Genomic DNA, 25,185 nt, shown 5'->3' on the forward strand with positions numbered 1-25,185 from the left:
GACAGAGTACATTTCACTCCCACGTCCAAGTCGCTGATGAAGACATTAAAGAGTATCGGTCCAAGGACCGAACCCTGCGGGACCCCACTGCCCACACCCTTCCAGGTCGAGACCGACCCATCTACCACGACTCTTTGGGTGCGACCCTCTAGCCAATTCGCCACCCACCGGACTGTGCAGTCATCCACATCACAGCCTCTTAATTTGTTCACCAGTATGGGGTGGGATACCGTATCGAAGGCCTTCCTGAAGTCCAGGTATACGACATCCACCCCTCCTCCTGTGTCCAGGCGTTTCGTAACCTGGTCATAGAAAGAGACTAGGTTGGTCAGGCACGATCTGCCCGCCACAAACCCATGCTGGTTTCCCCTCAGCATAATTTGTCCTGCCGGGCTCTCACAAATGTGAGCCTTGATAATTTTTTCAAATACTTTACCAAGGATGGAATTTTTAAATCTAGGTTTCCTATTTCCGCAAATAAATTGTAGTCTGCCATTCATCTCAGAGATTTGTTGGCACTGTAATGGTTAGAATTTGGAATAGCAAATTAATTCAAAATAAAATATTCATTTTAACTGCTGTGATTCTACCTAACCATGAAATTTGACATTGTGACCAATGTTCTAAGTCTATTTGGGTTATTTCAGTCAAAGAAATATAATTAAAACTGTACAAGTTCTGCCATTTTTTAGTAATGTTCACCCCTAAGTACCAAATTTACTCAAATCCAAGATGAGCTCCCAACCCCCACCCCCATTCCGGTATAGGGGAAAAAACCTTTTGTTTTGGATTTGAGTACAAGCGTGGCTGCTGCAGCTCTTGCCCCTGCCCCAGCTCCAACCCTAACCCCAACCTGGGATCAAAGTTAGAGATGAAATTGCTGTTCTTCCCTGCCACCTGCCTTCCCCACACCCTGAGTCTTGGCTCTGGCTCTGGCCCCACTCTGACCTGAGGTATGGAGCACATGCTGACTCCAGCTACTGCCTGGCCAGGAAGCAGTGGTAGCAGTGGCAGTAGAAGCTCTGGCCCAGGCCCTGGTTCTAGCCTGAACTCTGGCACTGCTGCTGGAGCTGCCATGGCTGCTACCACTGGTTCTAGGCCACGTGGAGGTTCGATGCAGCATGTGCTCCATTCCCTGGACCCAAGCAGGGCTGGAGCTGGAGCCAGAACTTGAGCTGTAACTCAGGGAAAGCAGCAGGAAGGGTTGGGCCAAAGCGGGGGGGGGCAAGCAGTGGGGGGATGAAAGCACAAAGGGGTGCAGGCACTATGAGGAAGGGGCAAGTGTGGGGAGCATGGGTAGCTGGAGCACAGGCATGGGGGGGTCAGGCAGGGGCAAGGGGTGGGGGTCAGGCTGCTTGACTCCTCCACCGCTTGCCTCTCTGTCATTCTCCCTGTCAGAGCAGGGATGAATTTAAGGTGACTCTCCAATAATAAGATTTTATACATGGAAAATTATAACAAATTTATAAATTTTCCATGTATAGAATCTAATTATTGGAGGGTCACCTTAAATTAAAAGTCATCATGGATTCAGGTAAATGTGGTATTATGATATGTTGCTATTTCTGAGTGCTGAATCTAAGTTCTCTGTTTCTAAGACTTCCCACATGAGAATCTCAGAGCATCTTCCAGTACTGATGAAGGATGGCCTTGCAGCTGATGAGCAAACTAATGAGCAGAGAGGGGCAGTTGAGTTGTCCAGAGCTCATCACTGAGGGCTAAGCCAAGCTGGGAGCACAGCTTTGCTGTCTGGCTCCTGGGCCTGTGTTTTAGCCCATGCTTCCTTCTAGCAGGGAGTCAGGCTGAATGCAAGCTCTCTAACAAGCTGAATTGAAAGACCCCCATGGAGGAAGAGGGAAGATGTCCTCTTCAGTGTGAACTCACTGCAGGGCTGTTCTGCGTGAGGAAGTCGTGTGCGGTGGCCAAAGCCGGCTTTGGGCCCTGTGCTCCCACGGTGCAGAGCTCTCACTCTCAGCCTGGGGCTGAGTGGGAATGGAAATTAGGGCAGCTGTTAATTCTTCCCAGAGTTTCAGGCGGTGCCAAGTGCTGCCACCAGCTCCTCCAGTCCCACAGGAGAGCTCCTGGCTCCTGGAGGGGGGTTGCCACGAGGAGAAACCAGCTCCTCCCGTGCTTCCCGCACATGGTCGGGTCCCAGGCGGGCAGGGACGCTTCCCACCGCACCCAGGGCCCCGGAGCAGCCGTGGGGGGTCCCGGTTCCCTCTGAGGCAGCTGCTGCCTCGCTCTCGGCGCGGGCCCGGCCCGTCACGGCAGAGACAGAGACAGCAGCTCCCCTGCCGGGGCCGGGGCCGGAGCCGGGGCCGGGGCTGAGCCGTGCGGGTCGCAGCGGGCTCGTGGGCGGGATGCGGGGCCGCCGGCAGCTCCTGACCCCTCCCGCCCCGCCGAGGCCCGCACGGGGAGGCCGCTGGTTCTGCCCGCCCCGCGCCGCATCCCGGGCCCGCCCCCCGCCCCGCCCCGCCCCGCCCGCCGCGCTCAGCCCTGGCCCGCAGCCGCCGCCAGTGCCCGAGCGGCCCGCGCCGCGGCCATGCTGGGCAAGGACTACATGCTCGCCATCATCCTGGTCAACTGCGACGGTGAGCGCCGGGGCCGGGCGGCGGGCGGCGGGCGAGGGGCGCAGACCTGTTGCCGGGCTGGCGGGGCCGGGTGGCGCCTCCGCTGCTTCCCTCCGGCGCCGCCTTGTCGCGGGCGCGGCTGCCTCGGGCTCCCCAGCGGGCTCTGCCCAGGCCGGGCCCCCGCCCTGCCCTGCGCTCTCCGCGGTGCTGATCGCGGCTCGGGGCCTCCCGGCCTCTGCCCCTGCCCCTGGGAGTCCGGGCCCGGCCGCCGAGTCCTCCCCGCCGATGCCCGCAACCCCGAGCCGGCGCTAAGCAGCTGCCGGAGTTTCCCGGCTCCAGGAGGGGAGGCGGCCGGCCCAGGGCAGGGGCAGGGGCAGGGGCAGGGGCAGGGCAGGGTGCTGCTCTGAGATGCTCATGTAGCAGGTCACTGGAGGGGCAGCACCAGCTCTGGCTGTGGGATTTGGGGCTCCTCTGCCTCTCTACCAACCATGTCTCCCTCTACCAGCCCATCTCCAGAGACTTCCCCTAGGAGTGACCCACCAGCAGGCACTGACTTGGGGGCTCCATTGAAACACCTACCTCAAAAGCAGCACTTTTGCAGGAGTCCAAAGGTGGAATGGGCTGCAGGCACAGAAGATGCCTCTTGGCCTGGTAGCTGGCTACAGAAGATGGGAGTGGGAGACATGCTTTGCCATGATCTGTTGATGCTGCTCTGTGGATAAGTGGAGGACATGGTCTCTAAGGCTGGCAGACCAGGTCCCATTAACATCAGGAATGGCCCTTAACTTCCATCCTTGCTGTGTTCTTGTGAGAAGCACTTGGTGTGTGAGCAAGGCCTGGCTGTGGGCTCCTGCTCTGTATGCAGCAATCTTCTGATTGCTCTGGACATGTGTGCCAGCACCCCACAATGGGTAGCAGAGCTGCTGTAACAAATCCAGCCCCCTTCTCACTGAAAATGCACCTGCTGTATTTTAAAACAAAGCCCGCTTCTTGTCTTGAGCTGCCAGATGTACCCCAGATTTCCTTGCAGTCTTGTTCCATATAGACAAGCCATCGTCTTCATTATTGAGAGCAGACATGCTGAATCAAGGAAGTGCCTCCCCAAAAGCTTTGTGAAACTAAATTGACCTGACAGTGATGCCAGTAGATAGCCATTTGGTGGCTGGCCTGTGTGCAGTGAGTTTGGGGATTTCAGTCCATTGCCCCTTGAGCAGGTTTCCACATCACCCAAACCATCGCTGCATTTTGCCAGTCCCAGGAGAGAAGCCAAGGACTGAGTGGAGGTCAATCCCTTGCCTTCCTCATTGTTGGGCCACTTTTGGGTTAAGAAGGAGGGAAGATGAGGGGACCTGGAATTGCCACTGCCTGGCTGTACTTGATCTGTGGCTAGAAAGAGGATTCAGGCTGAGGGAGTGTTGCTGCTTACAGGCATGAAATTCACACTGAATATGAGAAGCTTTACAAACAAGGACAGATTTTATTGAAGAGGATCTGTTGCTAAAGAAACAGTTCCCATAACATTTCCCAGAGCTTCCTGCCCAGATGCTTTCTCAGCCCAGTGAGAGATCAGAAAGACTCCTACTGTTTTCGTGTAGCAGCTTAACACCTGAAGGAAAGTTATCTCCCCTCCAACTTGAACACATTCTGTCCCTGGGGAGGGCCAGCTGGAGCTGGGGGGAGCCCGTGCTCTGCTGCAGTTCACTCTGGCCAGATTAATCCCTGTGCTGAATGTCTGCAGTCCCTTGATTAAATTCCTGGAGTTGGCATGGGTTTGGCAGTGGTTTAGTGTTTTTCTGGGAGTGATGTTATTATCCTGCAGTGTAACTCTGAGCTGCGATTTGCAGAATTATGGACTGAGAGTCAATGACATTACAGCACAGAGCTCCTTAGTAGTTCTTGGCTTTGACACTGATGGGGATTTACTATGAGGAGCAGGATCCTCTAACAAAGGAAAGGGATCAACTTTGTGGGAGGGCAAATGCATTTGTATCAGTGTCAAATGAGATGCTCCAGAGAAGACCTTCTTCAAGGGTCTGATACTGTAAGATGCTTGGTGTTCCTCTCTTTCACTGAAGTCCAGATGAGGGGTGAGAGGTCTCTGTGGCTCCAACTGCAGGATATGGTGGCTTTTTGGTTGGACACAATCCAAAGAGCAGGTCTGTCAGCCAAGCTACAGACACCTCCTCCACTAAGCTGTCTCCAGCATGAGCATCTTAGAACTCATTCACATTGGCAGCAGAGCCCCTGGCTGGCTGGGCAATAAGAGGTTTGGGGAGGGAGGGTCTGAGGTCAGATTCTCAGCAGAGTCTGTCTGAGCATTCTTTGGGGGGAAAAAAGGAAGGAACAATACTGCGAAGAGCCTCGAGCTGAGACAGTGCCCTTGGCCTTCCTGGCTGTGGCTTCCAGGTTTCTTGACTGGAAGAACTGAACCCCCAGGTGAAGTGAATGAGGCCAGATCACTCTGTGGGTGAACAACTTACAAACAACCAAGCCAAAGTGGTGCCAAAGGACATGGATCAGACCCTGGTGGGAGAGGAACCTTTCATAGTGATGCAATGGCCGCAGCAACTGGTGTGACCCCAGCACTCCCAACTGGCTGGGTTCAGGGGCATTGACTGCCCATTAGAGGGCGTGTCCATGTTGGGAGAGGAGACTGGTATGTATCATGCCCTTTTGTGGCCCTGAGGGGAAGGCTATTTTGTAAAGTGCTTTTCCTGCCTTTTTTTGCTTTGGGTTCATGCCTCTTTGCTGAGATTCAGCAAGATTAAAGTGCTAGACTGGGAGCAACATGTGCAGTGGAGGGGAGAAGGGGACACTAAGGGGAGATGGGATAGACGGATGGGATAGAGTCTCCAAGGGGAGGCCTGGGAGTCCCATTGTTGGGGCAGGTCAGTTTAGATAGGAATTAGCCATGCACAGGGAAGACACCTTAGGCAGCCTTGGCCTCAGTAGAGGAACTATCTCACCTCTGACTCCAGGTCAATTGCCTTAAATCCAACCCCATGCCACAAGATTCCTCTTTCTGCTCCCTCTGCCAGCCTCTGAGGATTTGGGTCTTGATACACTGCCCAGGGACCTCACTGAGTGCTGGATTGAACCACTAGTTCCTTTAACTTTTCAGCTCCTTGATCACTTGCTTCTGTCCCCCTAGCCTGGCCTGAATGCAGTGTTACAGAAGCAGGATCACAAAGATTGTGTAGAGAGGGATGGTCTCTTTTTTCTGTTAGATCAGGTATAATCTTACCCTGTTTCATATACCAATGGCACCAGCCTCTCCTATTCCATCTGCATGTCACCCCGGGTGTCCTGGGGCTGGAAATATTTGGCATCATTTAACATAGAGTGGAGGCGGCCACCAGGGTCCTAGCAAGTAACAGGCTCTGTCTGAGAAGTACCTGGTTCCCCAGGGAAGTGCTTTGCAAATGACAGAGAGAGGCTACATGGCTGGGAATGGGTATGATGGCAGGAAGGAGCTTGGCAGTGATTGGTTGCACTGCAGCAGACTGTATGCAGTGACATTAGCTTCTGTGTGTGGAAGATGCAGGCTTCTTGTCTCGGCAGCTGGCTGAGCTGCTTCAGATGATGGCAGGACCTGATTAAGCAGAGTGCATCTACCAGCTGCAAGCCAGGCTGTGCAGCCAGAGACAGCAGAGGCCCAGAGTATATTGAGTTGCTGTGATGGATTATTCACCTTCTGTTCCTCCCATGTTGTGAGTATCAAGAGGATAAGAATATGGAAGGGGCACACTGACCTTTAGGTATTTTTAGCTGCATCCACTGGAACAGCTACAGTTACAGTTCTGCACCTTTTATCCCTGCAGGACTCATCCTGTCTGTTCTGAGATGGGGCAGGGAGTGGGCTATTGGGGGAGTGGGGGTGGGAAGTGGGAACTCATTCAGAGATCTTTGAGATCTTCATAATTTCCTTCTTTGTTCTCCCCCTTATGAAGTGTTACTGGGTATGGTGCACCATGAGACCCATTGCCTCTGCAGCCTTCCCTCCTGGTCTGTGAACTCACCACTTGGTAAGGGGCTGAAGAAAAGGCAGAGGAGCCTCAGATGGTGTTGGGGTGACAATCTGAGTCACACTTTCCACTGGGTGAAAGTTGAGACAGTGCTCTGAGGTACCAGGTGGCTGGGTGACCTATAACATGAAGGCACGGCTGTCTTTGGGTGGTTGAAGCCATTCCTATTGAGAGGCTGGAACTAGAAATGCTAGAGATGCCCTGTGTTCCCAGTTACCACAGCTCTGCTGCAGAAGGGTTGGAGGAGAGGGATCCTGCTTGAATCCTGAAGCTGTAGCACCTTGCCCTCCTGCAGTGAAATGATAGGCCTGCCCTGTGTGGGGTCTCTGCTCTTTTCTGAAGCACTTTCTCTGTCTGGCAGCAGGAGATCTTTCAGGTTGGGCACTGCTGGGGATTTGGACTGTGAGGCTAAGATCACTGATTTACCTGCCTGTGTAAATGGAGGCTTTGGAAAATGCCTTTGGCTCAGATCCCATGTGCTTGAGATGGCTGTTGGTAGAGGAGATACTAAACTTCCTGTGCTGGAGCAGTGCCAGCTCCCTGGAATGAATTAGCTTTGGCTCCATCAAATTAATGGTGCATTTGCTCCTGAATGTCTCTTGGGGACATCAGCTCCAGCCCCTTCTTCAGGGCCCCAGTGCAGTGTGTGTGGCAGCTACATTAGGTCTTTGTTGGTAGGATGGTTCTCATGCTGGGACTTGGGTCCCAAAGCTCTTGACTACATGCAGGATAGTGAAGCTGTGCCCTCAGCAGTGCTGTTCCCTTTGCTTTCAGAGGCTCCTCAGGAGACCTTTGAGATTAACTGGATCCCTCCTACCTCCTTGAAGGAGGGGATCAGTTTGTCTAGGAAGCCCCCTGAGCACTGTATGATTTTCCCATTTTAACAGCTCTGCTGAGGAGATGGCTGCTTTTCTCTTCAGTCCAAATAATCTAGATTTGCTAATGCAATGTCTGGGGCAGGGATTGCAGTGTACGAGCCTGCCAGGAATCAGGCACTCTAGTACAGAGCATGGTGTGCCTGAAACAGTAAGGAGATCCCAGGGCTCAAGGCACAGGCTGGCAGGAACCATCACTTTGAATCGCCTGTCTGTGTTCTCAACCTTTATGTTGTGCTGTTGTCATTGAATTCCCTTTGCTGTTGTCTTGCTAATCAAAAATATGTTCAGTCTCTCCCAGACCAAGCTATGTGTGCTTGCTTCAGCTGTGTGGGTGGCAATGCTCACTGTGTGGAAGAAACCTGAAGTAGTGGTTAGAGCAGTGGTAAGGTACTCTAGTCAAGGCTTAGCAGTTTATTTGCTCTGGGGCCTCAGGCTGTTTCTCCACCCATAAAATGGGTCAGATGCTCCCACCCCATTTCCTGAGGCACTTGCATTGCTGCTCCATGTGTGAAAAGTGCTTAGAGATCTTTGTGGAAAGAATGTGACTGCAACCTCTAACACCATCCCTTAATTCAATGAAATGGTCCCTGACATTGTCCAGGCAGGCACACATTTCTGTGCCTGTAGGATCTTGCCAGTGAATCAGTGCATTAATCAGTGTTGGGTCTGCAGCATCCTCATTCATTCAGATAAATGCATTAATCCCTGCATTGGCTGAGTTGGCATGGGTGTGTTGCTGGCAGGCTGTACTCACTGGGGCCTGGAGAGGATTTCTTGTGTCTGGAACACATGTATCCCCACTTCTTTCTTGGTAGCTCCTTCACACATCATGCCTTTGCCTTGCTTTTCCATGCTCTGTACCTGACCCGTTGGAAGTCCCCAAGCAGAGTGGACTATAGTGCCAAGCCTCTGCTGTTCTGAGCCCTTTGCAAGTCCTGGTGGAATGCCGTGGAGTTCAGCAGACCCAGACTGCCTCTGCCTTGGTGTGCTTGGAGTGGCAGGAAGGCTTATCTAGGCACAGAAAGGCAGAGGGGCTATTTTGGTGCCATCAGCATTCATGGAAGGGTCTGGAAATGAAACTGGCATGGTCTTGTCCTTTGCAACTTCCCCAGCACTTTAGCAGACTGGAGGGATTGGCTTTGAAAGATAACACCTGCTCTAAAATGCACAGGCTGCCTGCAAACCCCAGAGGTATCCATTTAGCCCTTCCTCCTTCTCAGGATAAGTTGAGTGTGATATGTGTCAGCATCTTCTGGATGAGACCTGAGAGAATAAGTCCTGTTCATGGCTATTAAAGATCCCAGAATGCTTTTTTTCAGCATGGGAACATGCAATTCCTGTTTTGTTGTGTGGTCTTATGTGATGTCCTGCACCCCAAAAGTAGCTGCAGTTCAATGGGACCACACAGATAGTATGTATGCAACACTTCGGGATGGAAATTGCTGGAGAAAATGAGATGATGGAGAGTTGTTACATTGAAATGCATGCCCTGAGAGCTGTGTTTGGTGGGCTACTCCCAAGGATGTGGGCTACAGGCCCAGAGTGTTAGAGAGCAGGCCCCTGTGGTCCTGTATGTGGAGAGCTCCCAAAGACTCCTGCTTTGGCTGAGGAGTGTATGCAGGATTGGGCCCTGACACTGAAGGCATCTGTGTCATCAAATACTGGCCAATATTTCCAGTTGGGTTTGAAGCCTTGGACTTCATGTGTTGCACCTGGGGAGCAATCAGCCTCTTTCCACACTCCCCAGGAGGATGTCAGCTAGACCACAACTTAGATTTAGACTGGACATTAAGAAGAACTTCACAGTTCGAGTGGCCAAAGTCTGGAACGGGCTCCCAAGGGAGGTGGTGCTCTCCCCTACCCTGGGGGTCTTCAAGAGGGGGTTAGATAGGCATCTAGCTGGGGTCATCTAGACCCAGCACTCTTTCCTGCCTATGCAGGGGGTCGGACTCGATGATCTATTGAGGTCCCTTCCGACCCTAACATCTATGAATCTATGAATCTATGGTATCCTTCAGTAGGACTGAACTATCATTTCCTGTCCTGGGAATATCCTGAACTACCACAAGGTATTCCCAGGGAATGCTGTGTTGCCAGAGATACAATCAAAATCCTGATTACTTGTGTCATCCAGTATTCCAGGAGCTGGGGTGTTTGCTTTGGTTTCCTGGCCAGACCTGCATTCTGGAAGCTTCTCAGTTCTTAGGTGAATTGGCTGAAGTGTCCTTTGTTTTCTGGCCTAAATCATTATATTGGGATGGTGACAAAGAGACATTGTATCGCACCCCACAGCTGGCTACATTTCTGTAATGGGTGAAGGGGTAGTGCCATCTGTAAAGAACACTGGGATCCTTTCGGATGAAAGCTGCTCTTCAAGCCCTGGACCCCACAGCCTGGTGCTTTCTGTGTTTCTAGATAACCTGTGGAGTGACCAGAACCTGGAGACAGATCCTGATCTTCCCCCAGGATGGAGGAAAATTCGCGACTCCTCTGGCACTTACTATTGGCATGTACCCACGGGCACCACACAGTGGCAACATCCATCGTGCAACTCTGGTCTGGGAGGAAGCCTGGGGCCTGGTGGTGATGCTACATTACAGGAAATGGTATGGAATCCTCAGAGGGTATCAACTTATATCTTAACACTGGCCATTCCATGCTAAATAAATGAAATTAGACCCCTCAGCTCCCTTCTGCCTTGGCAGACCTGATAGCAAGGGCTTATCAGGAGCTTTGTCTGGGGCCCTAAAGCTACCACTTGGATTTCATGGAAAAACAAGTTCTGTGTAGCTACTGATGCCATTCTCATGAATCTCTTCACTTCTCTTTCTGCTCAGGATCTCCAGGCAGCCACAGTAAAGCACTTGTCTAAGGAGATGCCCATTCCCAGTCCAATGGCATCATTGCCCAGAAGGTAGGCCTGACCTCATGGTTCCTTTGCTAAGTAACCTAGTCCAGTTAAGTAACCTGCATTCCATTATCTGGGGTGGTCTAAGAGACCTTTCATGTGTGCTCATGGCAGTGATGACTATAATGGGTGTAGCTAAGGGGGACCTTTACCAGGCTGGACTGGGAGCATATGACTCAGAGGTGTCCATGCTGTGTTGCATAGCTGGCTTGAGGTGGCGGGGGGAGTTACTTGCCTCAGCATCTGTGCGGTGCTGCATGAACCAGGACACAGGGCTGGGCAGACAACTGGCCTTGATTTTTGGATGAGAGCAGAATGGCTTTCCCTGATCCCAGGCATAAGGGGATAGATAGGCAGAGTGTTTGTCCTTGTTTCTTGCTAGGCAGACAGAGAACTTACCTTGATTTCTGGATGGGGGCCAGAGGATGCTCCCTGGATCTAAGACAGTGATTCCCAAGGCCTCTGCATCAGGGAAGGAAGTTGGAACTGTGTGCTGCAGGTAGATCTTTGGATCTGAGCAAGCCAGCAGCAGGACATGCTTGTAGCTGACTTCCATTCTGAGAGCAGGGCTATAGCTAGGGGTCTCAGAGCCCTGCTTACTGGTGCTGCTCAGCTATCAGAAAAACTGGTCACAACACATGCCTTATTCAGTCTGGAATTGGTCCAACCACCAGGGGACCTGGACTGGTTCTCCTAGGATGAGATGGCCCAACTGGAAGTGAGTGGCTCTTGGCTGGCTAGTGGGGAAGGAGCTGGATCTTAGTCCAGTTCCTAGTGGAGCTGGGTCCTTCCCAAGAAATCCAACCTCACTGAGCACTAGCAAGCCAAGGCTGGCCCTACATAGGGGCAGATGTATTGTTCTGTGTTGCCCATGCCCTCCCTGCCCTGGGAAGAAGCAGAAACCCTCAGCCTCTGGAGCTTCCCCCAGAACCTGCTAGGAGCCACCTTGTGCCTTATTCACTGCAGTGGCTGAGCCTTTGTTTTCCATTGCAGAACCTCACTGGCCTGGCACGGGGAGGAGTTTCACCGCAGCAGTATGGAGCCAGGCTCTAAGGTACTGTTGGGAGTAGGGGGGAGTGGGCCATGCAAGAGTAATTTCATGCCACCCTGGCTGAGGGACCACTCACTAGGGCTTGTCTAACAGAGAGGTTTTCCATGACTTGCTCTATGGCACTTCGTGTAGTTAGCCTGGCACCATACATCAGCTGTAGGTCACTTTCTGAGGCACAGGACCACACCATGGGCACAAGGCAGCCCCCTCACACTGCCTTTTCACCTGCTTGTCTATGTATCAATGGCCAGTGTAGTCTTCCAGCTCCCCTGCCTGATGTGAGAGAGCCTTGAGGACCCTGAATTCTCATCCATGTGCTCCGCTACTCCCATTAGCATAGGAGTAGGGCTCTTAGCTGGGGTAGCTGGGGCACTAGGCACAGTGCTTAGACCCCTGGGAAGCTGGCAAGGTAGAGGACATTGTTTCTATTAGCCCTGTGCCCAGACTTGGCCTTTGCTCTGGCAGGCTTAGTGAAACTGTGTGGAGTGGGTGGGGAGTCCGGGCCACTGCTGAGTGTGACCTCCCTTATATGTCTCCCTTTCTCAGTGCTTTGCTGTGCGTTCCCTGGGCTGGGTGGAGATCCCAGAGGAGGACTTGGCCCCTGGCAAGAGCAGCATTGCAGTGAACAACTGCATCCAGCAGCTTTCACAGAGCAAATGTGAGAGTTTGGACCCTGCAGGCAGCTGGGGTGAGGTAAGTCTCTCTTGTCTGGTCCCTGTGGGAAATGTGGCTCTGTTTGTAAGAGTGGGTGTGTTGGCAGTAGAAACTCTGCCCCTAGATGGAAAAGCCCTGGGCACAGGGTGCCACTTGCTTGTCAGCCCCTTCCCCCACTCCCCCACCCATCCTTCTTGGTCACATTCAGGTGTGCACCACTAGACACAAGCAGGCCTTGCAGATCACCAGCCATTCCTGACCAGGCCATCCTGGGGGCACCAGATGGTGCTTGGTGGTGGTGAAAAGGGCTTCCCACCCCAGCTTTCTTTAGTACAACTTCTATCTGAGCAAGGTGGGAAGGGGGAGCAGGGTAGGCAAGAAAGGGAGGCCTCAGTGCTGAGTGCTCCTGCTCACTCTTTGCAGGGCCAGAACATGGTGATGATCCTGAAGAAGGACACAATGAGCTTGGTGGACCCTCTGGACCACAGCCTGATCCACTGCCAGCCCATCATCAATATCCGTGTCTGGGGGGTGGGCTGCAACAATGGCAGGTGAGAGGCTGAGGTGAGCAGGAGGCTGCAGGAGCTTATCTCTGTGGGAGTCAGCTGTGGGAAGCCCACTTCTCAGAGTGTAGGCACAGCTGCTCTACGTCCTGTAATGCAGCCTCTTAGGGCATTTGAAACCATCCTCTTATATCTTATATAGAGCCGGCCTTAGGGGTAGTCGATGTGGGTGACTTCCCAGGGCAGTGGTCAGGGGGGCACCAAACACACACACACATGCACACACACACATGTGTGAGCCACTCATGCTCACAGCAGAGCTCTCCCCTGCCCACTCTGGCTGATCTCTGCCCCGGGCAGGAGAAGCAGTGCCCAGCCCAGCCCACCTCCCCCTCCCTGCCCTTTGCCTCTAGCTGCTGCTGAGGAGTAACCAGGTTGGGCACATGCAGGTGAGGTGGTACCTGCTCCAGTCTGCCCACCTTGCTCTGTCTTGAAGTAAGGCTGGAGCCTGAGCAAAGGGCAGAGTGGGGTCAGAGGGCCCAGAGCCCATAGAGGGGCAGAGAGTGGGGTCAGAGGGCTAAGTGTGGGGCCAAAGGGCCCAAGCCCAGAGAGAGGGCAGTCTGTTAGCAGGGCTAGAGAGCCCAGAGGTCTGGAGCCCAGGAGGGGTGAGTGTTAGCAGGGCTAAGTGAGCCCAAAGGTCTCACTGACTCAGGAGTGGGGCCAGGGTCCCAGAGAGAGGCCAAGGGGATAGATAGGAAGTACTAAGTAGGTCTCACCTGGCCAAGTCTCACCTGGCCTCAGAGTGGAGCCAGAGCCTTGGAATAGATAAACCAAAGACCGGGGGGGTCACAGCTGGAGACTGAGGGGGGGCCAAGGAGCCCATAGCCCAGGAGAGGTGAGGACTAGGGCTGGAAGCCTGTAGTCCCAGAAGGGCATGTGTGCACATCATCTGTAAGGCATGGGAGTGGATATTAGGGAGGATGGAGCCCATGTAATTGGCAAGATCAGGCTTGGGAAGCCCTGTGGCAGCCTCCCTTTATCTAGATGCTAGATACATCAAGGTGTGGTGGGTAAATGAAAGGGCAACTGACCAAAGAAGGTGAAGTGGATAAGGGCTGAGGGGGACCCCAGGAGGTTCATGGCCACCCTTGGAGATGAACCCTGTTATAACCAGCCTTTGCCCATAACCATTGCTGGTTCTTTATTCTAGGCCAGTAATTCTCAACCAGGGTGCCACAGTAGCCTTTGGTGCTATAAGAACTTTTTAAGGGTGTACTGATAGGTGCAAACATGTATACATGATTCACAAGGTAAACCCAGAAATCTCAAATAGGAATCAATAGAGTCAAAAACATTCTGACCCGCTGTGGGCCTTCTGAGTTCTTTGTAATAGAAGAATTGCTCTATTTTTTTTTCCATTGAAAAGAAACAAGTGAAAGGGAAGAGCTGACACTTTCAGAGGCGCCCTTAAGTCTAAAGGGTTCAGAACTATTGTTCTAGGCCAGGGGGTGGGCAAAATACAGCCCATGAGCTGGATCTGGTCCATCAGACAATTTCATTCAGCCTGCAGGCAGGCGCCCACCAATTAAATGATATCGGCAGGGCCGCAGCTGCCCTTGCTGTGCTCCGCATGGGGCTGAGCCCAGTCCACTCCTGCCAGGCCAGTGCACTACGCTCCTACCTTTGCCTGTGGGAAGTCCCTAGCCCCCACCCTGGCCCCGCCCACATCTTCTGGGTGGGGCTGCTGCTACCACCCCAGGGAACTGCTGGAGGCCAGGGGGGCCAAGTGGCTCCTCCTCCTGTCCCTGCTGCAGCACTCTGGGCAGCAGATAGGGAAGCGGGGGTGGGTAGGGGAAAGCTGCAGCTGGGTGGGAGCTCAGGGCCAGCAGCCAGGCTGGCAGGAGTGCAGAGCACAAGGCTAGGGCCAATGGAAGTGTGGGCCCCACACTGGAGCCTAACTCCATTGTATGGGGTTCCCTGTGACTCACATGCAGCTCCTGGGTCTCAGCTGGAAGCCATGCACAATGGAGTCAGTGGCCTCTCCCTGCTCCCTCCCGCCACACACAGCTCCTGGGACTTGGCCAGGGCAGCAGGGAGCTGGGCTGAACTGGCTTGGGTCCATTACACAGGGCTCCCTGCTGCTCCTGGCCAAGGCCTGGGAGCTGCATGTGAGCCGCAATATAGCAGTGCACAATGGTGCCAGGCCAGCCTGGCCCTACTTCCTGCCACCACGTGCAGCTCCTGGGGGCCTCTGCCTGCTGTGGGCCATGAGCACCCCACGGACCTGTGCCTGCTACTGCTTCCCCCAGTGGCAGGGGCTCTGTGCCATGGGGAGGTATTGGAGGGTCCACACACACACAGCCCACACCCACATACCTCAAAGCATCCCCCCCAAATGCACCCCACAAACCCCACACACACACCTACACACAGAAACACACCCCTCAACCACAGCCCACACACTCCCCTACACCCCCCCCCACAATATACAAGAATAAGATTTTATTTTGAGCTATTATGCAATTGTCTCTATGTACACTATGCAAACACACATAAATCAGGACAAAAATATTTTTTGAAATAAAATTAAAATACATTATAGTAAATGTTTTATTTTTAGTATATGATTTGTTTTTTTCCGGTTCCAAGATGGTTCCAAGTTTCCGGTTTCCTCCCCCAAAAGGGGTATTTCTGGGGGCAAGGGGAGGAACTTCCAGTGGCAAAGGTCAGGGGTTAGGGGGCATGACTTCTGGTCTCAAGATAGTGACCAGGGGGTGGAGCACCTGTCAAGGGGCGGGGCTGCCCTCATGGCCCTCGATAGCTCACCAAAACTCATTAAGTGGCCCTCCAGCCAAAATAATTGCCCGTGCCTGTTCTAGTCCCTTTCTCCTGTCTCAAGGGGCTGGTTCCCAGGGTGAAGGAGGTGTTGGGATGCAGGCCCCAGCTCACTGCCACCCTGTAGCAATCTGTGCAGTAACTGCTGTCTCCATTCCTCTTTCCACATGCTGCCATGCTGGATGCAGGGACAGGTAACATGTTCTGCTTCCAGGTGAGGGATGGTACCTTGAGCCCTCTGCCTCCACCTCACCTGCCTCTTCTCTGTTTGTAGGGATTTTGCTTTCGTGGCCAGTGACAAGGATACATGTATGCTGAAGTGCCACGTCTTCCACTGCAATGTGCCTGCCAAGGCAATAGCCAAGGCCCTGCATGAGATGTGCTCCAAGGTACATGTATGAAGACCCAAGGAGACCTGAACATGTCCTGGCTCCCTCAGCCCACACGCAGACTCCCCTGAGAGCTCCCTTCCAACCTGGAGATGAGGCATCTCACACAAGCAGCATATCTGCAGTGCCTGCTTGGGGACTGTAGGAGGAAGTAAGAAAAAGAAGCTCTGAATAAACTGCAGTCAATCCTGTCATCTGAATGAGGGGCGTTTGGTACCAACTTCATTGGGTAGACAGTGGCAGGGACAATGGCAAGGGCTTTGATGGGCATCACTGGGTGGCAGGTAGAGCACGAGGCTGGGAGTCAGCAGGGACCAGATCCCAATCCATGCTCTACTGCAGACTTGTTGATTACCCTCAGAGTCCTCCCATCCAGCACCTGTGCCTTGGTCTCTACATCTATACAGGGGAGAGGACACCTGTACATTCCTCCCTCCTTCCCAAGGGAATGAGTTTTGTATCCTTTTCCTCTGGTGCTGGCTCTTCCGTACTGTCTTGCAGGGGTGCTCCTGTCAAGAGCCCAGGACCCAAGCAGAAGACAGGCAGAAGTCCCCTTTGTGATGGTGTTTCTCTGTCTCTCATAGCTTATGGCCGAGCGGGCAGTGACCAACAACAGCCTTACCCGATCTGTTACACTGGAGCCCATCTCTCCAGACAACCTGCCACTGCAAGGTACCAAGTGGTTTCCCCTGATCCCTTCCCCTGTGCAAGCTTCCGTTCCATGTGTTGTCATCAATTCCAGGTCTGACTTCCTCACCTGCATTCACTCCAACACGGCCTTGGACAGCTGTTACTGCTAGAAATCAGAAGAACCCATCTGGGACAGGGGGCCATCTTGCAAGTGGTCCATACGTTGGCCCACCCACCTGTCTAGGGCAGTCCGCTCACCTGCCTTTCCTGCCATACCTTTGATGTAACTCAGAAAAGTTTATAAGGCAGGAGGCAACGCATTTACTGCCTGATGCCAAGGGCATAATACATGGCTCTGAACCTTCCCTTATACCATGTCCCATTCCTCAAAGACGACATCACTATATGACTCCAGCCCCACAAAGGACCTCCTTCTTTGCCCGCCTGGCATTCAGACCCAACTGAATCCTTCCTTCTCAGGCAATCTACTCTGCTCTTATTCTGGGTTGCCAAGCTCCCTAAGCCCTTCTCCAACTCAGCCATGGCTCCCTCTGGGACCTTTAGCCACACAGGCCCCGGCCTCACCTCTAAGCCAGTCAGAACCCCCGGCTCCTGGCTCTGGGCATCCGTCATGATGGGCATTCTGCCCCTTAAGCCGTTCTTGTCCTGGCCTGAGCATTGACCAGTCGAGGGTTTCTCTGGTCAGGTTATTGAGTCACTTGCTCTTTCTGTCTCATACGGGTCCACCTTCTTGTGCCCCCCCAAACCCAGCTCACTCAGTCTCTAAGGCCAGCCCATGTACGGTCCTTCAGGAAGTTCAGGCCCACCCATGCAGACCCTACTTTACACGGCCTTCTCACACACCCTTACTGGGCCCACTACTCTGCCCCTCACTGGGGCTCCCAGCCTTACACCCCTTGGGTCTCAGGCCTGATGACATGTCTGGACCCCTTGCCTGTCCTCTCTATAGGATAACCCACCAGGTTATGGGGACTGAGCCTATATGGCACCCCATCCTCACCTTTCACTAGGGAGGCACTGGTGTGGCATTTCCTGGGGACCACCCCACCACAGGCAGCCCCACCACATCATCCAACCCCAGCAGGGTGTAGTTTTAAGTCATTCCACAGGGCCAGGGACCTCCTCCATCCCCATAGCTACTACCCTTGACCACCAGGTGCTCTGGGAGCAGCAGCTCCAGTTGCTACCGTTATCCTTCTGGCTCCCTGCAGCAACTGCCAGCCCATCTCTGAGGGCCTCTGTTTATACTGAGGCTGCTCAGCCCCATTCTCCAATCCAGGATCTCTCCCACGGTCATGTGACCACCTCATTAGGCCACATCATACCTGCTGGCTGCTCCAAACCCTGCTCAAACCTCTTAAAGTGGCAGGCACCAAAGGTGACCTGCCACACCAACCCAGAATATTTCTTACTCTCCCTCTTGTGGAAAACTGGAAGTGGCCCTGCTTTCCTGCCAAGGATGTGCTAGGGGGCCTTAGACCAATGATTGAGGATACAGTCTGATACCCCTCAACCCTTCAGTGCTGGAAACTGCTGCCTAAAACTTAGGGAGAGCCAAGAAACCCCTTCTCAAGGGCATAGAGGACTCTTTGCTAGCCCTGGGATATCTGATTGGAAACTGATGATGCCTTGATTTTAAACAAGAGGCTTGAAATCTGTCTTAGAGTAAACCTGTCTCCTCAACTAATGCCTGCTCAGTCAGACTCCTAGCAGCCTGGCTTTGTAAAGAGGAACCAAAGAGCCCCAACTTAAATGCAGAAGTAAAGTGCCTACCCTACACATGCTGCAGCCTGTCCTCAGCTACTCTGAGAGCCTGTGGGACCATCGTGGAGGCATGAGTTGTACTGGAGTGCTTTTAAATAGTGTTGTTTATTAGTGAAATCTTGAAAACAAACCCACATGCAAAGGAACAATCCAAGGGCTGGGGAGTGCCCAAGGCTCCCCTTGGGAGGGGTGTTGTGACAATAGAATTGCTTGCCTCCCACTCACACTTTCCTGTGAATCTCAAAGCAAAATGTCTGTTGCTAGATGAGACAATCCAAATTCCCAGGGCCCAGGCGCCTGTGCTGCAGAGCCTGCTCTAGCACGTGCAGCCCTGGGTTCTCTGTTGGCACTGGGCAGTGTAATGCCAACCCCTTCCCATTGGCTGGATTCTGAATGTGCCCTCCTTGGCAAAGACCTTTGCTTTGTTCAATGTACTGAGAAGCTGGAGGAGAAATTATTCCACCTTTCTCATTGTCTTTGGCAGTGGATATTCTGGATGCTGTGAGGCAGTCTATCCAGAAGTATGATGCCCTCTACATTGGCAGCTTACCTGTGTCCAAAGCAATGGGTAAGTAACTTAGATGGTGAACCTCTGGCTGCACTGTCATTCTGTTATACTGCTTGGGCAGCTGGGCTTGGTTCCTTTGTGCTCCATGGGTGGCAGCTGTGCCAAATTAGCTCCCCCTGCAAAGCATCAAGGGAAACATATCTAGAGGGAACAAAATTAAATCTGCCCTGACTGGGCTTTCCAAGCTGCAGTACTTGACTAGGAACTACTGTCTCTCCCCTGTTGAGAACCTAGCACAGGCAGGGCACTGCAGGCTTCCCAGCCTCAGGCACCCACTTGTCAGTGTATCTCAGTCCTACTCTGGAGGGGGTGCAGGAAGAAATCTACCTGTATGGCCCAGTCACTGCTACTGCACTTAGTGCCCATGCAACCCAGCCAGCTGGGATGAGGCACTTCACCACACTCTTAACTTTATCTCAAGAATTCACTAAAGCACATGATTTCCTGTGTCCTCATGTCTTTTTATGCTTGTTCCCAACCAGCCCACCCAGCAGCTCAGGGGTCACTCGAGCTCCAGGGGGCAGATGCATGCCCAGATAAGAGCCTGGGAGCTGCCTGGAAATAGCTCTCCCCCAGTCTAGAGAACTATCTTAGCAACAAGTCCTTGCCTTGAGTGATGTGCTTGGCTGAGCTTCCTCACAGCATGAAGAATCCATGCGTTCTTCTGTCTCCTTCACTGAAAGAACTAGAATCGTCCCTAGGAAATGAAATGTACTCTCTGGTAACAGGAGTTTACAAGCCAGAGCTGTTCTGAAACCCCCTTCCTGAGGATCCAACAGCGTGGGCTCTGAATGTCCTGGCTTAGGCATTACTGCAAGGGCAGCGGAAGGGCAGGGAGGGGTATGCTTATGACAGCAGTGATTGGAATGGCCCTCAACTGAAGTGCCATTTTTCCAGCCTGGAATGGGAGTGTCTCACCCATGTGTCCTGGCCATGCTGCACAGCTGGTTTGGGGTGGCTGGCTGTTACATGTCCCTGCCATCTCCACTCTCCTGTTGTGGGAAGGCCTTTAGGCAGGGCTATGGGCTGGCCTGGTGCTGTGATTGTGACTGTGCTCTGCTCTCATCTGACATGTTCCCCACTACTGTTGTGTCTTTGCCTAGTTGTATGGGTTCCTTCAGGGACCCCAAGTTCCCAGGGTGCCTCTGAAGTTGGTCTCCCCATTGGCTCCCACAGTCGCTCTGTGCTATATCCTGTGGCTTGCATTTTCTTTAGGATTGTCTGAACTATCCTGCCAGCCTGTACCTGACACTACCCGGGCCTCTCTTTGCCCCTCTGACAGAAGCTGCCTATGGCCCTTTCTCTCCCTCCCCTTTTTCCCCCTTGTCTCTCCTGAGTTGGGGAAGGCACTCTTACCCCAGCATTTCCTGCAGGGCAGTGTGGGGCTGGCTGGATCATGTGGCTACAGAGGAGTTTGGCCAGTAGCTGAAAACTGGCCCTGTTGGGCTGGATCTAGATTTTCTGCTTCATCCCATCCCCTTGTCTCCTCAGGGATGGATGTGCTGAATGAGGCCATTGAGAACCTGACAAACAGTCATGGCCGTGAGCAGTGGACCCCATCCCTTATCAGCGTGTCAGACTCGGTGATGAAAGTGCACCAGGCAGAGGTAACTCTCCTACTGATTCACCTTCTGGGTGCTCAGCCATGGTGCACACATAGCTCATACTGCAGCACACCCACCAAGGGGTTCCTGAAGGACCTTTCTGCCCTGAGTATGCAGGCTGTGCTGCAGGCAGGGAGCTGTACTGCTGGAGATGGCTCCTCTTGAATGGGAGGGCAGCTGAAGTCAGCTCCATTTCAGGCACATGGAAGGGGGTTACTAATGGAACTCTGACCTGAGCTGGGTAATGGAGCTGAGTCCTCTTGACTTCTGCAGTTACACATCTGCCAGGCTGCCCATGCCAGAGGGCCTCTGCTGTGAGCTCCACAGACACTGTCACCCAAGCCATGGCATCTGGACCCATCACCCACCCAGGCCCAAGGGCACAATTGTTCTGGTAGCTATCCCATATTGAAGCTACACCTGGATCCACTAGGGCAGGGGCGGGCAATTATTTTGGGCGGAGGGCTGCTTACCGAATTTTGACAAGTCATCAAGGGCTGCATGGGTAGCCCCGCCCCTTGATAGGTGCCCCACCCCCTGGTTACCATCTTGGGATCAGAAGTCCCCTAATCCCTGACCTTGCCACCAGAAGTCCCTCTCCTTGTCTCCCAGAAGTACTCCTTTCAGCAAGAGAGTTTGCCATCTTGGAACCAGAAAAATACCAAATTATATTCTAAAAATCAAATATGTACTACAGCGTTCATTAATTTAATTTCAAAAAATAATTTTGTCCTGATTTACATGTGTTTGTGTAGTGTACATAGAGGTGTTAGTTTAATAGCTTAAAATGAAGTCTTACTCTTGTATATTGTGGGAGGGTGGGTATAGGTTTGTGGTTATGTGGGGTGTGGAGGAGGGTGTGGGTGCCTGTGTGGGATTTGTGGGGGTGGATAGGTGTGGAGGGTGTGGTTGTGTGGGGTGTGGGTGTGTGTGGATTTTGTAGGGAGCTGTGAGTATGTGGAAGGAGGGTGGCTGGGGAAGGTTGTGGCTTACATGAAGGGGGAAGACTTGCCCACAGCCCATCCCCACATGGCAGGCAGAGCCCCTGCCAGCACTCCTGCAAGCCTGGGCTCCACACTTTTGCTGCTTCTGACACCAGGGCAGCAGTGCAGGGCCCATACTCCCACTCGTTGCCACTTCTCCCCATTTGCCACCACTGTCTTTCTCCTGCCACTTCCTTCCCTCCCGCCCTCCCACTGCTCCGGCACTGTGTTCCAGCTGCTTTTGCAGTCCCAGCAATGCAGCTGGGAACCAGATGGTCCCGGAGCCGCTGGCGGGCAAGCGGGGGGGGGGGGGGGGAGTGTGGAAATGGCTGCAGTAGGTGGGGGACAGGGGCAGTGAGCAGGCATGCGGAGCACAGCAACAGCTGGGCAGCGCAGGGTCTGGGTCAGCAGAGGTCTATGAAGCTGAGCTGGCTCCTCTTCTCTCTGCTTGAGCAGTGCAGCCCAGTTCCATACAGCCCCTGCTGGCCCAGACCCTGCACTCCTGGGCAGAAACTAATGCTTGGCACGGGGGAAAGCACCACCCCTCTCCCGCCAGTTTTAGCTGTGTCTGCCTGGAGCCCACATTGAGCTACACTGCAGTGTGGCTCCTTCAGCACTGCCTCTGTGCTGCCCAGTGCGGCAGCAGTGGCCATGTGGAGCAGCCACGATAGCCCGAAATGAGGAAAGCAGGGCAGCTCACAAGCAGTAGTGAAGGAGCCGTACCGCAGCCTAGCGTGGTGCGGGCTCCTGGCAGATGCAGCCAGGGGTGACTGGTGACTCCTGAGTCTGGGGGGGCACAATTTGTGGGCGGGCCCAGGGGCGGGCCTGGGGATGGACCAAAAGCCCCATATCCATTCTATGCTTCTGTGCTGTGGCTTAGTGCCAACACGCCGCTGGCCCATGTGGCAAGAAAACTGTGGCAAAAAAACTGCCCCACTTTTGGGGGCCAATCTTAGGGGTGGCATGTGCCTCTCCCCCCCGTGCTCCCCCAACCAGTCACCTGTGGACGCAGATAAAACTGCCCAGCGGCAGCGAGGGGGAGGGGCCATTTCCCCCCCACTGAACAGCTGTTTTCTGCCCAGTTGCTGCTGCTGCTACCGCTGCCACTCAGCCCCGACAGACGAGCCCAGAGCCGGAGCAGGGCCCAGGCTCAGCAGCAGCAGCACAGGACAAACTGCTGCTCAATGCAGGAGAAAAGCAGCCCCTCCCCCTCCCGCTGCCAGTGCTCCTTGGTTCAGCCACTCATCCCATGCAGGCCTCCCTGTGCCTGCTCTGTGCTACCACCACTGTCCCACAGAGGCAAGGGTGACATGGCAGAGACACAGGACAGTCCTGCATGGGCTTTGGGTGGCTGCCCCAGGAAGTGATGGCCAAGGGCAGGGGGTAGGGGTGGAGGACCGCTTTTCTCCCGCACTGAGCAGAAGTTTGTTCTGCGTCACTGCTGCTTAACCCAAATGGGTGAGCACAGGGGCAGAGCTGTGCGCACTCGCCCCTGCCTATACCACGGGGCTGAGGCAGGCGGGACTGGGAATGAGCAGGTGCATGGGAGGCAGCGACAGCTGGACGGAAGCGCAGGACCAATGCTGGTGTCCCAGGCCCCGCACTGGTGGGGGCCAGAGCAGGGCAGCAGGAGTGCAGGGTCCCAGCTGGCAGGGGCTATATGAAGCTGGGACAGCTCCCCGCTCTCCCTGCTGGCACAGCTTAGCCTGGCTCTACAGACCCCTGCCAGCAGATGCCCCAGGCTCCTGCCTCCCTGCTTTGGGCCCCACTGGTACTGGCCCTGGGATATTGGCACAGGCCCCGTGGTCCCACATGCCTGCTTGCTTCCACTCCCCCTTCCCCCACTTTCCTCACTTTCTTGCCTGCCTGCCAGCCACTCTGCACCATGTAGCTCCCAGCTATATGGCTGGACCACAGGACTCAGCAGGAGCTGGCCCAGCCCTGAGGACTGGGGCTATCACCCATGGTCCTTCCCTGCATCCCTGCCCCCCACCCCTTCTTACCTGAATTTCCTGCTCCTGCACAGTGGGCCAGAAGCCCCTACCAGGCAGGGACTTCTGGCTGGGGGGTGGGGGCCAGGCTGGCCTTGCTGTTCAGGGTCCTGCCATGGTTTCCCCGGGGTCCTACTGCCCCTGGCTCCTGTCATCTTTGACAGGCAGCCTGGGGCAGATATTCATTTTCTAAATTTTTTAGGGGCCCCATGGACCCAATAGAATGGGAATGAGCAGGACAGATCCGGCCTGCGGGCCGTATTTTGCTCACCCCTGCACTAGGGACTGGTGAACAGGGCAGACAGGATATAGGACAGGTGACCTGCAGGAAGCACCATCCCACCCACATTACTGCAAACACCCATACAGGCCAGTTCTAACCACAGGAAGTAAGTGGCATATTTTCTGCAACCCTGGTGTGTTTCCTTCTATATCATGGAATCACAGAAAGTTAGGTTTGGAAGGGACCTCAGCAGGTCATCTAGTCCAACCCCCTGCTCAAAGCAGGACCATCTCCAACTAGATCATCCCAGCCAAAGCTTTGTCTAGCCAGGTTTTGAAAACCTCCAAGGATGGAACTTCCACCACCTCTCTGGGTAGCGTGTTTCAGTGTTTTATTTACCCTTCTAGTGAGGAAATTCTTCCTAATATCTAACCTAAACTTCCCTTGCTGCAACTTGAGACCATTGCTCCTTGTTCTGTCACAGTCTAGCTCCATCCTCCTTCAAATCCCTCTTCAGGTAGTTGAAGGCTGCTATTATATCCCCCCTCAGTCTTCTCTTCTCTAGGCTAAATAAGCCCATTTCCCTCAGCCTGTCCTCATAAGTTATGTTCCCCAGCCCCCTCACCATTTTTGTTGCCCTCCTCTGGACTCTCTCCAATTTGTCCATTGGCCTATGCTTGTTCCTTATGGCAACTGGCTTAACCAAATGATTTGCCTTTGCAGCCCCCTTCAGGGACCCTGCAGAGACAAAGTGAGAGGAGGGATGTAGGAGGGAACAGAGAGGAGAAAGCAGGACACAAGACCAGGGTGAGAGAGACAAATGCAAGGTGAAGGGGATAGAGAAGGGAGCCTGAAGAGCCATGGACTTTTGCATTTGGTCCCCACAGCAGCCCAAGGAAAGGGCTGTAGGGTGGGGTTGAGGACTGTTCACCTAGGCCACCAGTGCCGTAGCAGATCTAAGCCACTCATAAACAAATGCCTCTGGGCAATCCTGGTGGTGCTGGTGCCCAGCTCAGGCTGGAAGGAGCTCAGTGCTGCTAGCTCTTGGGCTTTGTGGTTGCCCTGGCATGCAGTAGAACCGATTCTGAGGGGGAAATGGGCACAGACCTCAAGCTGCCAGTGCATCTCAGAGCTCCTCAGGCACAGGCAAATCCAGAGGCCCTTCTAGAGGCAGACATTGTTGTACTAAACAGTAGTTAAGGGGAGGGGGTGAATGGAAATGAAATGATTGGTGAGACTATTCCAGTCTTAAATCCTAATTTACTGAACACACAAGCAATACCAATATTTTAAGCAAGGCTTTAAATATAACACAACTTTTAAGCAAGCCCTAGCAGTCAACATAGATATTCTTACATGAGCCTTCCAACTATGGATACAGTGAGTTCGGCTGGCCAGACATCCGTCACTGCACCAGAGGTTCAGTAGTTGTTGTTTCTTTTCCTGTGTGTCACTCTCCCTCCAACGTCAAGGGTTTTATTCCATGTTTATATACACTATTTATAGTTCTCTTTTGTATGTCCCAGATATGGTTATGTCATAAATATCCACCAATCATCTTCTTTTAGAGTGGTTGTTTTCCTGTCTA

The 25,185-nt window shown here is 53.6% G+C and overlaps 1 protein-coding gene across 3 annotated transcripts in view; it reads left to right on the forward strand.

Annotated features, from left to right (window-relative positions):
* Positions 1–2,477: 2,477 nt before the first annotated feature.
* Positions 2,478–25,185, forward strand: part of APBB3 (amyloid beta precursor protein binding family B member 3) — a 29,101-nt gene continuing 6,393 nt past the window's right edge. For all 3 annotated transcript variants that reach the window (XM_019487105.2, XM_059733395.1, XM_059733396.1), the window contains exons 1-10: positions 2,478–2,591; positions 9,889–10,079; positions 10,311–10,387; positions 11,375–11,435; positions 11,979–12,125; positions 12,510–12,637; positions 15,699–15,813; positions 16,398–16,485; positions 18,713–18,796; positions 20,288–20,403. In XM_019487105.2, coding sequence (XP_019342650.1) covers positions 2,543–2,591; positions 9,889–10,079; positions 10,311–10,387; positions 11,375–11,435; positions 11,979–12,125; positions 12,510–12,637; positions 15,699–15,813; positions 16,398–16,485; positions 18,713–18,796; positions 20,288–20,403 — 1,056 coding nt within the window. In that variant the 5' untranslated portion in view covers positions 2,478–2,542. The remainder of the gene's footprint in view (positions 2,592–9,888; positions 10,080–10,310; positions 10,388–11,374; positions 11,436–11,978; positions 12,126–12,509; positions 12,638–15,698; positions 15,814–16,397; positions 16,486–18,712; positions 18,797–20,287; positions 20,404–25,185) is intronic.

Source organism: Alligator mississippiensis, chromosome 9 (assembly GCF_030867095.1).
Source record: "Alligator mississippiensis isolate rAllMis1 chromosome 9, rAllMis1, whole genome shotgun sequence".
NCBI classification, from domain to species: domain Eukaryota; kingdom Metazoa; phylum Chordata; order Crocodylia; family Alligatoridae; genus Alligator; species Alligator mississippiensis.